The following is a 15349-nucleotide window of genomic DNA, read 5'->3' on the forward strand; positions in this document are numbered from 1 at the left end:
TCTTGGAAGATGACTTAATAACATACACGAAAAATTTCTTCAAAAATTCCTTAATGGTTTTGCTTCAGTAACATCTTCTGCAACCTTGTTAGTCAACAGGTTTATGTGGAAGCATAATGCAGGTATCATCATTGCCAAACCCCAAAGTCTTACTAAAAGATGGCTCTTTTCCACAAAACATTTTCTAGTTCACTGAATTGAACATCGACCATCACATATACTTCGTATAAGTTTCCAACAAAAATGGTTCTGCATTGAAATCCCCCTAACCAATTTGCATATACCAGCTTTTTATGCTTTACTGACTACTATGTCAGACTTCCTATCTGTATTAGGATTTTGAGTCCATTAATGCCACAGTCTGCTTGTTCAGACAGTGGTATTTTGATCAAAAACAAATACATGTACTTCCTAATTTTATTTTTAGATTATTTATTAAACTGATCAGAACTCATATAAGGCAATATGTAGCTATGCTCAAGGTATTTTGAAGGATGTATTTTTAAGAACTGATAACTCTTTTGGATTTACCCTTATTATTATGTTATTGTTTTTTGTTTTTTTTCCCCCCTCATAAACCTCAAGATATTACGGCAAAAGCTGAATAAAAAAATGAAATCTAAAAACAGCATGTCACAATTTTCCGGACTTTGTGAATTTGCAAACACAGCAAAAATATAAACACTTTTTATAGTACCCTAAATTAAATAAATGTATGATATCCCTACATTTCTTCAAGTGAATTAAGAAGATAGTGAAAACATATATCCCCATGTTATCTAGGATAATCTGGCGGTAAATCATCCCCAACTGTACATTAGAATTCACCTTGCATTAATTTACTCCCAAAAGGAAACAAAAGTCATGTGGTACTATTCATTGTTTCAATTGAAAACCACTTGCTTATACGACTTTCTCTTCAGGTGGAGTAGTAATAACAAGATTTTCAAGACTGCTGCTGTGGTGGACATACTTGATGTCATATTGACACCATTTTCCTTTAAGACCAACTAGACTTCATAGGAAGTCCTTTAATGAAAACACCATGTTAATAATATGACCATCCATTTAGGAATTGTGATAGCAAGATTTTCAAGACAGTTGCTTTTGTGGCTATATTATTGTCTGTGCAGAACCAGTTTCATTTAGGGCCAACTTCACTTTGTAAGAAGTCTTCTGGTGAAACATCATGTTGATCTATGAATTCTTCTGTTCAGTACTGGCACATTTTTATTTTTCAACTAGATACTTAAACCCTGTCTTGATATGACCATCCATTCAGGAAAGAAACAATAACAAAATTGTCAAGATCACTGCTGTGGTGGCCATATTAAGTACCTGAGCGGCACCATTGTCAATTAGAACCACCTAGACCATGGGATGAATGTGTTTACAGTTTCTTCCAAGTAATTCAGGAGTTGCGATAACAAACTTGTGCCAAGAGACAGTCTCACATCAAACAATGGATAACAGACAACACGCCATCCCATGGGCTCTTCTGGTCTATAACTATCTGACTTATAAAAAAAAGAAGATAAGAATGGACAAATAGGACATACTATTTTTACAATTAAATCTATTACCTTTGTTTTCTTCATTTCAGCTAATTCATGCTGAAGGGTTTTCAGTTGTTTTTCATAATGTGACTGATTCCGTATTAGTTTAGAATGCTCTTTTTTGGCAGCATTGAGTTTCTTCAACTCACTCTGCATATCATTCAACTTGCGTTCAAATTCATCTCGTATTTTCTTTGCCTTCTCTGCTGTCACATTTTCTACTTGATCTGTAAACAAAGCAATAACTATACTAGATCTGGGTACCACAAAATAATTTGTATTGTATAACACAGTAATTGTGATTATACAGTAACACCTACCACAGTATACCACAATTACATCAGGGACAACAATTTAATGTTCTGGGTTAGTAGAAGCCTGTCAATTTTTTAAAATTTCAGTTTGTCAATATATAAAAAAATATAATGTCTGATTTATTGCAAAATAACACCATATTATATCCTTTATATTATTTGAAGAAAAAAAAATAATGATCTTGAGACAAACAAAAACAAAATACCTCAGTTCAAAAGATAATCTCAGCCCCCCAACCGTACCCCAAATTACCTATTAGTAGATTAATTTGTTATGTGTATGATAATAGTTATACAGGTAGTAAACTAAAAACTAACTTAAGAGAGATGCTTAATTTTACAATATACTTGTGAAAAGCACTGTGCTGATATTAGAGATCTTGTTGATAAAAGCAGAAAATGTTGACAATGAAGCATATAATTTACTAGCTACATAATTGATATCATAGACTGAGAAATTCTGAGAGTGATGCCAATGCCCTGACAAGATATTTCTGAAAGAGAGCCAGTAAACATAAAACATGCTTACCAAATAAATGAGAAAGCAGTATAAAAATAATACAATGCAACTCAAAACTAAACATCTAAAAACTGATGGTATCAACTTGATCTTAATGACGATTATTCTTAATTTCTAATCTGAAAATAAATGTCATCAGACTACAATAACATGATTTACATAGATTGGCAGTGAATGCAAGACAAGTTTCCAGTTGAAATACGAATTTACATTTAAAAAACGAGGCCCAAGTGTGCAGAAGATCTCAACTGGCTGGAATCTGCCTAATAACCAAATATAAAAGATCTCAACTGGCTGGAATCTGCCTAATAACCAAATGTAAAAGCAGTTTAATGAGAAATATGGGTCATTAGGATTCTTTCTGCTGAAATTCTTCAAATACTGTTGCTTGCATATGTAATAAAAACAACTGTTTCAAGGATTCTGCAGTTTTTTAAATGTCATCCATATTTAAAGACAAATCAATATAATATGTCTAATATTGAAAGGCCTTTATGCTGTGATGCTTTATATCATAGCTTGATCATATTCTGTGTAGTGTTTTTTTTCTGACAGAGTTGTGTAAATGTTATTCTACTTTCAGTAACAGAAGCTATATTTGATGGTGGAACATTATCATCTGTATAGATTTAAAAGTGTTCAAGCTAAGACACTTTCTGTCAAATTAGGTCACAGTAATTATGTAGAAGAACTGATGGATTTTCTATTTCATGTAAAAGCAGCCACAGCCAATGCCAGATTAGCATAATTTGCGAAAATTTAAAAGCCCTTCATGCCAAAATGCTTTTTGTAAATATCTGTCAAATTTTGCAGAGTGGTTTTTGAGAAAATGTAATTTCAGTGCTTTTCCAAATCTGATACTCAAATAGCATCATTTATACAAATCTAAAGGCCCTTAATTCCAGAACACTTTCTGTCAAATTTGGTAAATATCTGCAGAGATGTTTCTGTGAATATGTGGATTCAAATGTTCTAGTAAAGCTGGACGTATTTGATGACAGACTGACATCAACTGTACCAATCTGAAAACCAGGGTGGTCAAATTCATTTGCATGGCTTCTGTCAAAAAATCATTTAAAGGTTTTTGTTTTGAGCAATGGCAGCCATATTTATTGGCAGATCAACATAAGTTGTACAAATTAAACAACACTATAAAAGGATAACTTTTGTCAAATTTGATCACACTGTGTCAAGCAGTATTTGAGAAGGCATTTAAATTTGTATCTATTGTTGGAAATGATGGTCATATTTGATGGTAGATAGGCATCACCTGTACAAACTGGAAAGGTCCTCACGCCAGGATGTTTTCTGTCGAGTTTGGTTAAACTCTTTTCATTAGTTTTGCAGAAGGTATTTAAAAGTTCAGTATTGTTGGTCATAATTAATGGCCAGTTGGCACCATTGGCAAAAAATTAACAGGCTCTCAAGTCAGGACACCTTCTGTCAAGCTTAGTCAAATTTTATTCAGTTTTGTAGAAAAGGTCAATTTAAAGACTTTATAACTTACAATCATGGTGACAATATTTGATGGCATCATTTGCATACATTTAAAAGGTTTTCATTTCAATATATTTTCTGTCAAGTTTGGTCTAATTCTATGAGGCATTCTGAAAAAGAAGTCACTGTATGGTTTTTATATTTTTAGCAACTGCAGCCATTTTTGACAGCAGATCAGTATAACTTGTAAAAATTTAAAAGATCATCACACCAGAATGCTTTTTCATCAAGTTTTGTCAAATTATATTCAGTGGTTTTGGAGAAACAAAAGTCATTTATAGGTTTTTCTATTTTTAGTAATGGTACCCATATCTGACAACAGGTCAGCATCAATTGCATTAATTTAAAGCTTTCTATCAAATATCATCAAATTCTGAACAGTGTTTTTGGAGAATAAGTTGGTTAAAGGTTTTGCTATTTTAAAAAAATGTAGGCATATTTGAATGGATCTTGTCATCATTTGGATAAATTTTAAAAGCCTTTATGCCAGGATGCTGAGTGCCAAGTTTGGATGAAAGTTTGCAAAGGGGGTTTTGAAGGGGAATCAGCCTAATTAACGCAAATCTGAAAAGCCTTTATGCCAGAAAGCTATGAGCCAAGTTCAGTTGAAAGGGTTTTGAGAAGCTGAAAATAGCAATTGCTGCTGATGCTGAATAGGATACTCTATATTTAGTAATGGTGGCCATATCTGAAGGTCGATTAGCATAATTTGTTTAAAACTGTTGAGTTCTTGCCAGGATGCTTTAAGTTAATTCTGATAAAATTCTGTTTAGTGGTTTTTCACTAAAAAAAATTTATATAAAAAAATTGTTTTTAATAACATTGGCCAAATTTCATGGATCATCATCATCATTTGCATAAATCTAATATCCCTTCAAGACAGGATGTTTTCTGCTAAATTTGGTCAAAATTGATCCAGGGAATTTAGGTGAGAAGTTTACAATAGCAATTGTTGATGGATGCAAGATAGATTGTGCATAAAGAATAGAGGGTCATGCCATACAAAAATTAAAGCTTGGATTCAAGACTGGTTACTTAATATTTCTGCTTAAGAACTGGATTTGTATTGTTAAACACATACCCCCTCCCCTTTGCAAAAAAAATAATGTTAAAGCTGATGAAATCAAAAATGTATTTAGAAATTTTAAAAAATGCCATACAAGATGAAAATATATGAATACAAACATCAAATTTCATTTATGTCCAATTGTTTCTATGCAATCCTGTAAGTGTTCATCCAAAAACACCATCCAAATTCAAATATATATGACTAACAGAAAAACCGCTTTGTGAACAAGTATGATTTAGATTTTTAATGTAGTTTTAACAATTTTTCAGTCTTGAAACCACAATATCTGCAGTATGGTGATGTCTAGCACGGGGTATCATGTCACAGACGTTTAGCATCATGTCCCACGCAGTCATATTATACTGACATCTACAGTTTGTCTCCAGAAATGTTTAAATCCAATAAAGTTCAAGAACTTATCATTAGAATAAAAATTTGTTTACTGGCCTGAAAAAAATCATCTACATATGCACGCTTGTCTACATCAAGTAGTTTTTCTGTTATTCTACTGTTCAACAAGCTTCTATGGGCTGATATGGTCAATTCAGGATGCCCCCTGTGCCAGCAGTGAATACATTCTTGTACTCTTGTTCAAACCAAGTTCTCAGTAGGGTCAGCAGAAGTTATTGCAACCAGTGTGCTTGATACAGGAAGCCATTTTCAAAATGAAACAAAACCTAAGTTCCTTCTTCACAAGAAAATGTTTTTATATGGCCATAACTTACATCAATTTCTTATGTGTTTTCTTACCAGCAAATATTTAAATGATGGAAGGGGGATGGTACCAACTGTCTATTTTGCACAGAGCGACTCATGCAGGCACTGATTCTAAGGATACTAAGTATTTAGAATACAGACTAAAGAAAGTGGAATGTTTGCTTTCATGTTATATTATTCATTGATTTGCACCAAGGAATGCATTGTCTGAGTAACATATAGTATACATACTCATATTGGAAAGAACTTTATCTCTTTCAAGTTCGGTCTCCTTGATTTTGGCCTGAAGCTGCAAAACTTTCTCCTCGTATTGTGCCTTGAGTGAATGCAGACGGCGCTGAGTCAATTCAAGCTCTTCAATAAGCCTCTGTTTGATTGATATTTCACATGTAAGCTCTGCCAGATCCTCATGAACATTATCTGAATCTGAAGAATATAAGTATTAAAAAAAGCTTTACATTTTGTTGGACTAAAAATGCACCAGATATACCTTAAATAGGAAAAAATGGCATATTATATTTTTATGACTATATAAATTCACTGGTACTGATAATTTAGTCAGAATTATATACCAATCTCATCAACTTTCCCAGCTAATGACCTTGACCTAGTGAGCTTGACTACTGTATATTAACAGGTGGATCACTGTAAATTTTCAGTGAAAGTATCTGTTAGGGGTTAAAAAGGTATAAAGAAATAAAAACAAACTTTTGTACATTTTAAATCCTTTTCCTAAATTTACTAGACAAAATGTTGATTTTGTAGGTTTTAATAACATTTTTACAACATTGGCTACATAATTTCTGGGAAATGGAGCTAAGTGTCTTTTCCAGGGACACAATATGGCAGCCAACCTGGGCTGGCCTTGATGGGTATTGAATCTGTGACCCCTGGATTACAAGATGAATGCTCTACTAAATGAGCTACCAGAACTCCCATGTGAAATAACAAACAAAAACAAAACAAGGAAAATTATCATGTTAAATAAAATCATGAAAGTGAATAATAAAATCTGAAGAAAGTCATCCATGCTTAAAACGGCACAAATAAAACAGAATTATCAAGGAAAATTTCACCATTATCTCATCAATGTACTAAACCGATATGAATAAAAACAGACCATGTTTCCCTCACCACCATGCAGCAAACTGGTAGTGGGAGATGGAAGTAGAAAAAGTAAAAGTTAACCAACAATGACAACACTTTAAAGTTAATTTTAATAATACTTTTCCTGTTGTTCAAGAAATATTTTCATAAACTTTTTAGTTGTTACTCAAAACTAGGTAATGCCCAGCAGGTACAAATTTATGCTATATTTTTGCCACTAAAAAGCAACTTTGCCTTTCAAACTTACCTCAAGACTTTAGCTAATGTTCAGCAATGCAGCTTTGCAGTAGCGAAGTTGTAGCTGAGCAAAATTTAAAACAAACTTTTTTAGTTGCTCAAGATGTTGAAAATTCTTTTATTTATAAATTTTCTGTTTCAAGTTGGTGTCTTTCCGAGATATAACCACTTTATGATTGTTGACATTCTCAAAAATCCTATCACAGAACAAAAGTACCATGAATGATATATTATCTCCCAGCATCAGCTTTAATAATTTTCTATGTAGGCATTAGCATGACATGGCTGACTTGGGAAATTAATGACCACATTTAGTCTTGAACTAAACTCAATGAAATCATTTTTTCTGATTACACTTACCATGACCTCTTATTGTTAAAACCTAGAATATATAGGTAGTTTTCTTACCCTAGCAGAAAGACACAATATTTGGTTGAAGATCAGACTCGAGAACAATATCAACAGGTCTTTTCCAAATAATAAACACAGGACCTCTAAAGCTGTACTGATGTCATTTTTTGCCGATTATGCCTATACCACATATAGCCGATTATTAAAACTGCCGATACCAATTATGAGACCGATTATTTCATTATTATTTGTTTTATAACAAAGACTGGTTCAGAAACATAAACCTATTAGTGTAATGCAAGCAGGTATTTTGCCACGTGAGTTCTAACAAGGTTGTTTATGCGGCAAGTGAATTTGAACTTCTATACAAAAACAAACAGAAACCAGATAAGAAGTACATTGCTATTTATAGAAAACATTGATCACACAAACATAAAATTTGAAATTTTTTAAAACTTGTGGTTTGCCAGTTCAAGATATAAATGAATGCAAATGTATTAAGCTAGTCTTTTAACTTACGTTCAATGATATAGGTTGCCATTACTAGATTTCAATAAATGACTAAAAAATGTTAATAACGATAGTCCAATAATAATTAGAATTGATAATATGCATGCTTTAAGACTAAAGTTAAATGTCGCTGTATGCTGGCTGCAGATAATACTGAAAGCCTAGTTGAGGTAGGCTGTATTTAAGCAACAGTAACATTTCTTCCTTCTCGCCAAGTAACGACCCATAATGATCTGAAAAAATCTGGCCTGCACCACTAAATAGCTGCTTGCTCGGAATGCTTGAAACTGGTACATACAAATAGTGTCTAGCTAATTTGGCTAAGTAGGGGAACTGAAACCTGTGAGCGTTCCACCAGCAGTAATGTCTTCTTCTCATGGCAACAAAGGGCTGGCCTGATACAATTCAAGCATCATGTCAACGGCATCAGCCACATGGGTTGTTTTGCAAACAGTACAGACAGGTTTGTCACAGGTCACAGAAAACAAATCCCAGAGATGTGACGTTGATGGTCCAGTGGCATTTGTTTCAGTTTCCCGCATCCTGCTCTAAGCCATTCTTTGGATCTGGTCACAAGTAATTCTTCGCTGAATAGGCTATGTTTGAATTGTGGATCCAAGATGGTGGCCAAGACAAGCTTCTTACTGCTGGCAATGTCAGCAAAGCGTGTCTTCATTGATGTCAACATATCACAGCGCATTGTCTGAATACCTTGACTCGCTTCATGCTCTCGAGCCAGCAACATTCAGAGCATTTTCAGCAAAGGAAGAATGATGGATACTGATGTTTGGCTATCACTTACTTCCTTGGTCATGTCCGCGAATGGGCCTAACGTGTCCACAGTATTGTTAATCAAGACCCACTGTTGGGCTGTTAGGCTAGGCAGGTCATATAGAGTAGTGTAAGCCCCCAAGACTTATTTTTGTTCATATAATGAAACCAACATATTTTATGTAGAATTTCAGTGTGTCCGGACATCTTGGATGAGTTTCTTATGGGCAGCACCAAATTTTTCCTGCTGCTCTTTGAGCTGCTGTTGTACGAGGAGGGAATGCCAGAACTTGCTGACTATGGATCGTGAGATCGCCAAAACATCTTTGACAGCTCGTTGGGACAGTTGTTGTTGTTGTTGTTGTGGGGCTTAACGCCATTTTTCAGCACACGATAGGCTATACATGGAGGCCAGTATTAATGGTGGAGGAAGAACCCGGGAAAACACCGGAAAGAACCACCGACCCACGAGAAGCTACTGGCAAGCTTTCTCACATACCCACATTGGCTGAATCCTAGACTCGAACCGCCGCAGACAGAGGTGAGATGGCAGTCATCTGTAACGAAGAGCGCTTTAGACCACTCGGCCACTCGGGGCCCCTCGCTGGGACAGAATGCCATCACTGACAACAAGCAGCAGCATGTGTGCAAAACAGCTGATGCTGTCGATTTCAGCCAGACACATTGCTTTAACCATGTCTGCACCTCCGTCATGCAGAAGAACATGGATGTGAGTTTTGGGAATGTTGTATTCCTTGCATAATTTGTAGTTTGCTCACCAAATATTCTCCTGTATGTGATTCATTGAGAAGCGTTACTGCTAAAATCACCTGTTTCCGATGAAAGTCTTCCGTCAACCAGTGTGCCATAAGACTCAACAAGGCTATGCCTATGGACGGGTCTGACCATGCATCAGAGGTCAAACTAAGGTCAGATTGGGCAGAAACTAAATCATGCACCTTGCTTTATATCGCCTTATGCATGTCAGGTATCAAAGATGTGGAAAAGTACTTCCGACTTGGAATTTTATAGTGTGGTTTGCCTTGGCCATCAGACATCGAAATCCAATGTCTTCAACAACAGAAAATGGTTGCACATCTAATAGCCCTTGCCTCAAATGCAAATGGCTTCTTCCGGTCCAGCATGGCGTCAATGGTCAGAGAATGAGGAGTTGCTGCAGCTGCTGAGGTTAATTGGGCAGCATCCTTTTCTTTTTTTATCTGCCAGAAACAGGCCATGTTCAACGATGTGCTTGCAGCGCAAGTGCTGGACAAGATTTGATGACATATAGTTTTAGAATGCTTTCCATCTCTGGAAATGCATGCTTTGCAAAGTGTGCAATTTGCTTTGGACTAGTTGACTGCATTTACTTTGAAGTAATTCCAGACTACACTTTAATGATTTGCTGTGTGTATGTATGTATGTATATATATATATATATATATATATATATATATATATATATATATATATATATATATATATATACACACATTCTGTGTAAAAAGAAAATGTCACAGTCTAGCATAATACACTTTGCCAAATGGCTGGCATATAATAAAAATCACAGCACTGGAGAAACTGTTTCATTTTGTTTCAAAATTTTTAGTATTTCAGTGCAAATTTGTAATGGACTCCAACTTTTATTGGTTTTATGGTATTCTAGAATACAGTTTTCCAATGATCTTACTGTTGCAGTGAAACAAAGCACAAACTGACCGTTCATTTCAAAATGCTAAATATTTTAATTCTCACTTTATAGTACATTTCAAACAATGTGTAACTTAATGCTTTATATTGATGGGATTTGGTTTTAAATACAAGTTAAGCAGAAATGCATCCATGCATCTTTCAAAACTCTCTTAGAAGCTAATAATTATTCCCACATGAAGGCAAGAAAAAGGGTCACTTTGGCTGACTTCTACTTAATAATGCTTAGCATCACAAAACAGTTTATGGTGTTCTTTTTTGGCATAATGATGATCTTTTGAGGCTCAATATCATTTTTGAAGTCAAACGCATGGCTCTAACAAGTTTCAAATTGAACCTAAAGAAATCAATCAACTATCATAAGAGAAAGAAGCAAAATTAATGAGAATGGCAAAATATGTTATAAATGTCAATAACCATATTATACGACACTTAAGAGTTGATACTAATTACCACACTGATACTGCACAAGAAAAGATCACATCCATTCTAGTTTACAAAAAGTATGACAAAACAACACAGATAACCTGTACCATATATACTCACCTTAAAGAGGAGTACAACTGCAAAATGCACAGACCCAGATCGGCCATCCCATAATGCACCAGCAGATATGGGTTTATGCAGTTAGGAGTAATCAGGAAAACAAACAACACAGATCCTGATCTGCAGGCACATTATGCTATAGCAGATCAAGATCTATATTGATTGCAGTTTGACTTGATTTATAAGCGAGTATATATGGTAGCAAGAATTTCTTGCTGGATCCAAATGTATTTGAATGTAGCCCAATAGCATATGCAATGTGTACACACAGGAAATGGTGACCTTTCACACAAATCAGGAGTCATTTCAAGATCAATCCGGAGTTAAATCAGAATCTATGAATGGGCAGAAGTGAGAAATTGAGAGGCTTGCAATATTACGCACTTTGTTTCTTCCTCCAACAGGACTCAGTGCCAAACTAGTTTATGTATAAACCATGTTTGCACCCATCACAGCCTATATAGTCCTAGTTCAAAACTATAAGGAAAAATAAATAAATGCAAAACTCATTTATATGCCACAGAATCTAAATAAACCATTCATATATGTAATATTAGTAGCCTACAAAATTTCATTTGCATTAGATAGGTGTGTTTAGTGAAATCAAACAATTGATAATGAATGTACAGACAGATGGGCCAAAATTATGCCCCTACAATATAGTATACCTTTATTTCCGAAAGAGTATTTATTTATTTGCATTAAAGATATTTTAATTCACCCAAAATACTTAATATTTATGAAAAAAAACAAAAATGGTTTAAACTGTGTTGAAATTTAATTGGGTCATCAGCAAATGAACACTCCATTTCATCTGCCAAGATGAATCGGTTCCTGTATAATCATGTCAACCAGAGTTTAAAGCAAGTATAAGTCTAAAAGACTACAAAACATTAATCACTGGAACAGTGTGAAAATCTAATCAGGTCATCTTTCATTTGCTTTGTCAAGTGTGTTTAATATTATCATAAAAAACGAGTTGGCAGTAATGAGGTATGGACAGGACAAAATCAACATGTCCCTACTGCACAGTGTGCCTTTCCTATACTTCCACATTTACACCAATTACCATTTTCATTGCAACCCTGAATCATATTCATCTCAACAAAATGGTCCCACATGGTGTACACATGGCACATACAATTTCTATTACATATATTTTAATATTACCTGACCATTGCATCCAGTAGTCAAGGAAGATCTCCACTAATCAGAACATTGGCAATAAAGAAAAAATAAGAGTGTAGAAATAATTACAGAAGATCCACGTCAAATTGTGGTGCAAAAATCCTCTTGCGTGGTCTTTTTCATACCCCTTATAGAGGGCTATCCCCTTTGGTAAGATAACACCACTGCAACAATGATGTAAATTATGGTAGTGAAACAACTTGAAAGATTATGAGTTGTGAGGAGCATAGGACTTTTTGCATCAATGAATATGTGAATAAACACTTGTTCCAAATTATTTACAGAAAGCCTACCATGTGTGTTCATGTGTGTGTCTGTGTTTGTTGTTATTTTGGGTTTAACACCATTTTTCAGCAAATGATAAGCTATACACAGCAGCCAATATATTTGGTGGAGGAAGAACTTCAGAAACCAGGTAAGAACCACTGATGGGAAACTACTGACAAGCTTTCTCACATACCGACACTGGTCTGCATTTGCATTTGTAGATGTGTGAGAATGTAGGTGTGTATGTAGGTGTGTAGGTAAGAACCACTGATGGGAAACTACTGACAAGCTTTCTCACATACCCACATTAGTCTGCATTTGCGTTTGTAGATGTGTGAGAATGTAGGTGTGTATGTGGGTGTGTCAATTTGGCAAACAGAAATATAAATACATGCAGACAGACATATGGGACAGAGATAAGAAGAGACAGACTTTCAGATGTCATTTGATTCTGTTTGCCATGAAAACCTCATATATGTCATTATTTACCTGTATCATACTGGTTTGGGCACATTTTTGGGGCATGGCAAAATTTGGGGGTTTGGTATACTTGAAACTATTGCTATATGTAACACTTTTAGAATCTTTATCTTAGTTTCTTTTTGCTTAAAAATGTTCCCCATCTGAAAATCCATGCAGGAATATATGACAGACCTCATTCAAGAATGTGTGCTTTATTAAAAGTTAATGTTCAATGAGCACTTTACTGATACGATATCAGTGTGTTGTAGTACTACAATCTCTGGGAGACATTGGACATATGGGGGAATCATAGTGACTTCTCATTCCAACAGAATAAGAGATGTAAATTTGTATAGTTTTAAGCACAAGAACAATGCTATTAAAAATAAAGTAAACAAAACAGATTCAACACTTTGGGAAATCATTAGTGATTTATGACATGCTTGTAAATTGGCTTCACAGGCTTTCTGTGTCAAAGTTCAATAACCAGCTTGGTTTGGTTTAGTGTTTTATGGTGCACCAACACATTAATAGAGTCATAGTGACAAATTATACTCAACATACACTTTTCTCAATTTACCTCCATGCTAATTTGATAAATTTATAAATACTCATTATATTATGGAGAGATGGGGGGGATGCCCTGTTTCCTATACTTTTTTATGTAACAAGTCTGACATGGGGATAGCTATTCTGCTAGAAAATGCACACCAACCTATAAATATTTCCATACATTTAAACTGCTTTAACCCTGAAGCTAATATCAGTTAAAAAAGACTACAACATTTCACCAGAGATTGTTCGGAAAAATGAGCTGATTTGTGTTGATATGTCATTATGTAAAGATGTGCACTATAAAAATACATTAGAAACAAAAATATGATTATATGATCTCTTACCAAATACATATCAAGAACATACAAAATGACAATTTGATGAATATTTTGTTGTTGGTACATTCAACCATAACTCTGTTGCACAACCTGAGGGATGTTCCATTTAAACATACATGGTACTCAGGGAAGGCAGTTTTTTAACAATATATGCCAGGGTACTTTGATATCAGAGAGTTCATATTAAAAAGATGAGAAAATTCTAAATTGCATCTATGGGTGAGTACCCCACATTAAAAGTGCCTTCCCTGGTCCCATGTATGTTCTACTAGAACAGCCCAGACGAATTTACTGATGCTGTTGATTTAATTTGCTTTTTCCATCAACCTGGAAGAAAGAAAAGCCCTAATCAGAAGCACTTGGATTTTAGTTTTACCCAGACCATTACTACTGTACTCTTCTGCAAGACAACCTAAACGAGTTAACCAGCTGTAAATGGGTACCAAAGTTAACCAGCTGTAAATGGGTACCAAAGTTAACCAGCTGTAAATGGGTACCAAAGTCATTTATTCTTAGTCACTTTATGCCAATGAAACTAGGATGATCTTCACCCTTACCATCCACAAGCTGGCTTGAAGTGTTGGGAACTGGTTGAAATTCAAATGTCAAATGGTTTGCAGGCTGCCATATTGTTGGTGTTTGGGTTCTACTGAACAACAAAAAGTTGGCAATATTAACTAAAAACTGCTTTTCCTTTAAGTTTTCACCTCACACTCAAACAAGTCAAAGAGTGAAAAAAACATGAGTAATGTGCATGATTACTGCCTTGCATGTAAGCCATTGACAAAGTTTGGTCTAGGTCTGTCATGCAGAACTAATAAATAGTTAATGGGTGAACAACTGAAGTTACTGTGCTGAAAGTAACCTCTTTCAGCACAGTGACCTTTTGAGTACAAAATTCATTGGGTTTGTTGTTACCCAGAGTGCAAGCTATACATAGTAGTTTGCAAATGTAGCTGGTGGAGAAATCTGAGTTATTGTGAACAGAACATTTTCCTTTTCTCATGGTCTTACATATACAACTCATTAATACTTGTATTTGCCACTGTTGCTGGAGTACAACTGAAGCTATTGTTTGGAAACCAAACTGGTAACAGATGGATGAACAAATAAAATCACAAGTTAATATGCTCCAAATTGTCGCAATCATACAATAACAAAAAACTTTGTTTATATTATACATATTCCGAAATGAACATTTGACTTTTCTGACCAATCTTTGCTTGTTCTGATTAATTATCATATCACTACAGGCTTGAGGAGAATATAATCAGAATTCAAGGACCTACCTTTTGCTTCAGAGTCTGAGCTTGACTCATCCTCTCCATCCCCATCTACATCATCCACTTCTTCCTCTTCATCATTCAAATTCAGCTGAAAGTGTGTATATATATATATATATATATATATATATATATATATATATATATATATATATATACACACACATATGTATGTAGATAGATAGATAGATAGATAAATAGATAGACAGATAGATAGCTAAATGCATAATGTTCAAGGTTTATCTATAACTTCTTCCTATATGCATGATAAGCTACCCACATAATTTTGAAATGTGCATATGAACCATCTGCCAAGGCTGACTTATTGGAGAATCTAAGCTCTTTCTTCAA

The 15349-nt window shown here is 34.7% G+C and overlaps 1 protein-coding gene across 1 annotated transcript in view; it reads right to left on the reverse strand.

Moving 5' to 3' along the window:
- LOC149785030 (kinesin-like protein KIF21A) overlaps window positions 1-15349 on the reverse strand; it is a 259702-nt gene that overhangs the window by 169620 nt on the left and 74733 nt on the right. Inside the window, exons 14-16 of the mRNA XM_089978736.1 lie at window positions 15005-15089; window positions 5905-6099; window positions 1584-1783 (exon numbers count right to left, since the gene is read on the reverse strand). Of these exons, the coding sequence (XP_089834862.1) occupies window positions 1584-1783; window positions 5905-6099; window positions 15005-15089 (480 nt within the window). The remainder of the gene's footprint in view (window positions 1-1583; window positions 1784-5904; window positions 6100-15004; window positions 15090-15349) is intronic.

The sequence above is a fragment of the Sinohyriopsis cumingii genome, chromosome 13 (genome assembly GCF_028554795.1).
Source record: "Sinohyriopsis cumingii isolate HCF-2022 chromosome 13, ASM2855479v2, whole genome shotgun sequence".
NCBI lineage: Eukaryota > Metazoa > Mollusca > Bivalvia > Unionida > Unionidae > Sinohyriopsis > Sinohyriopsis cumingii.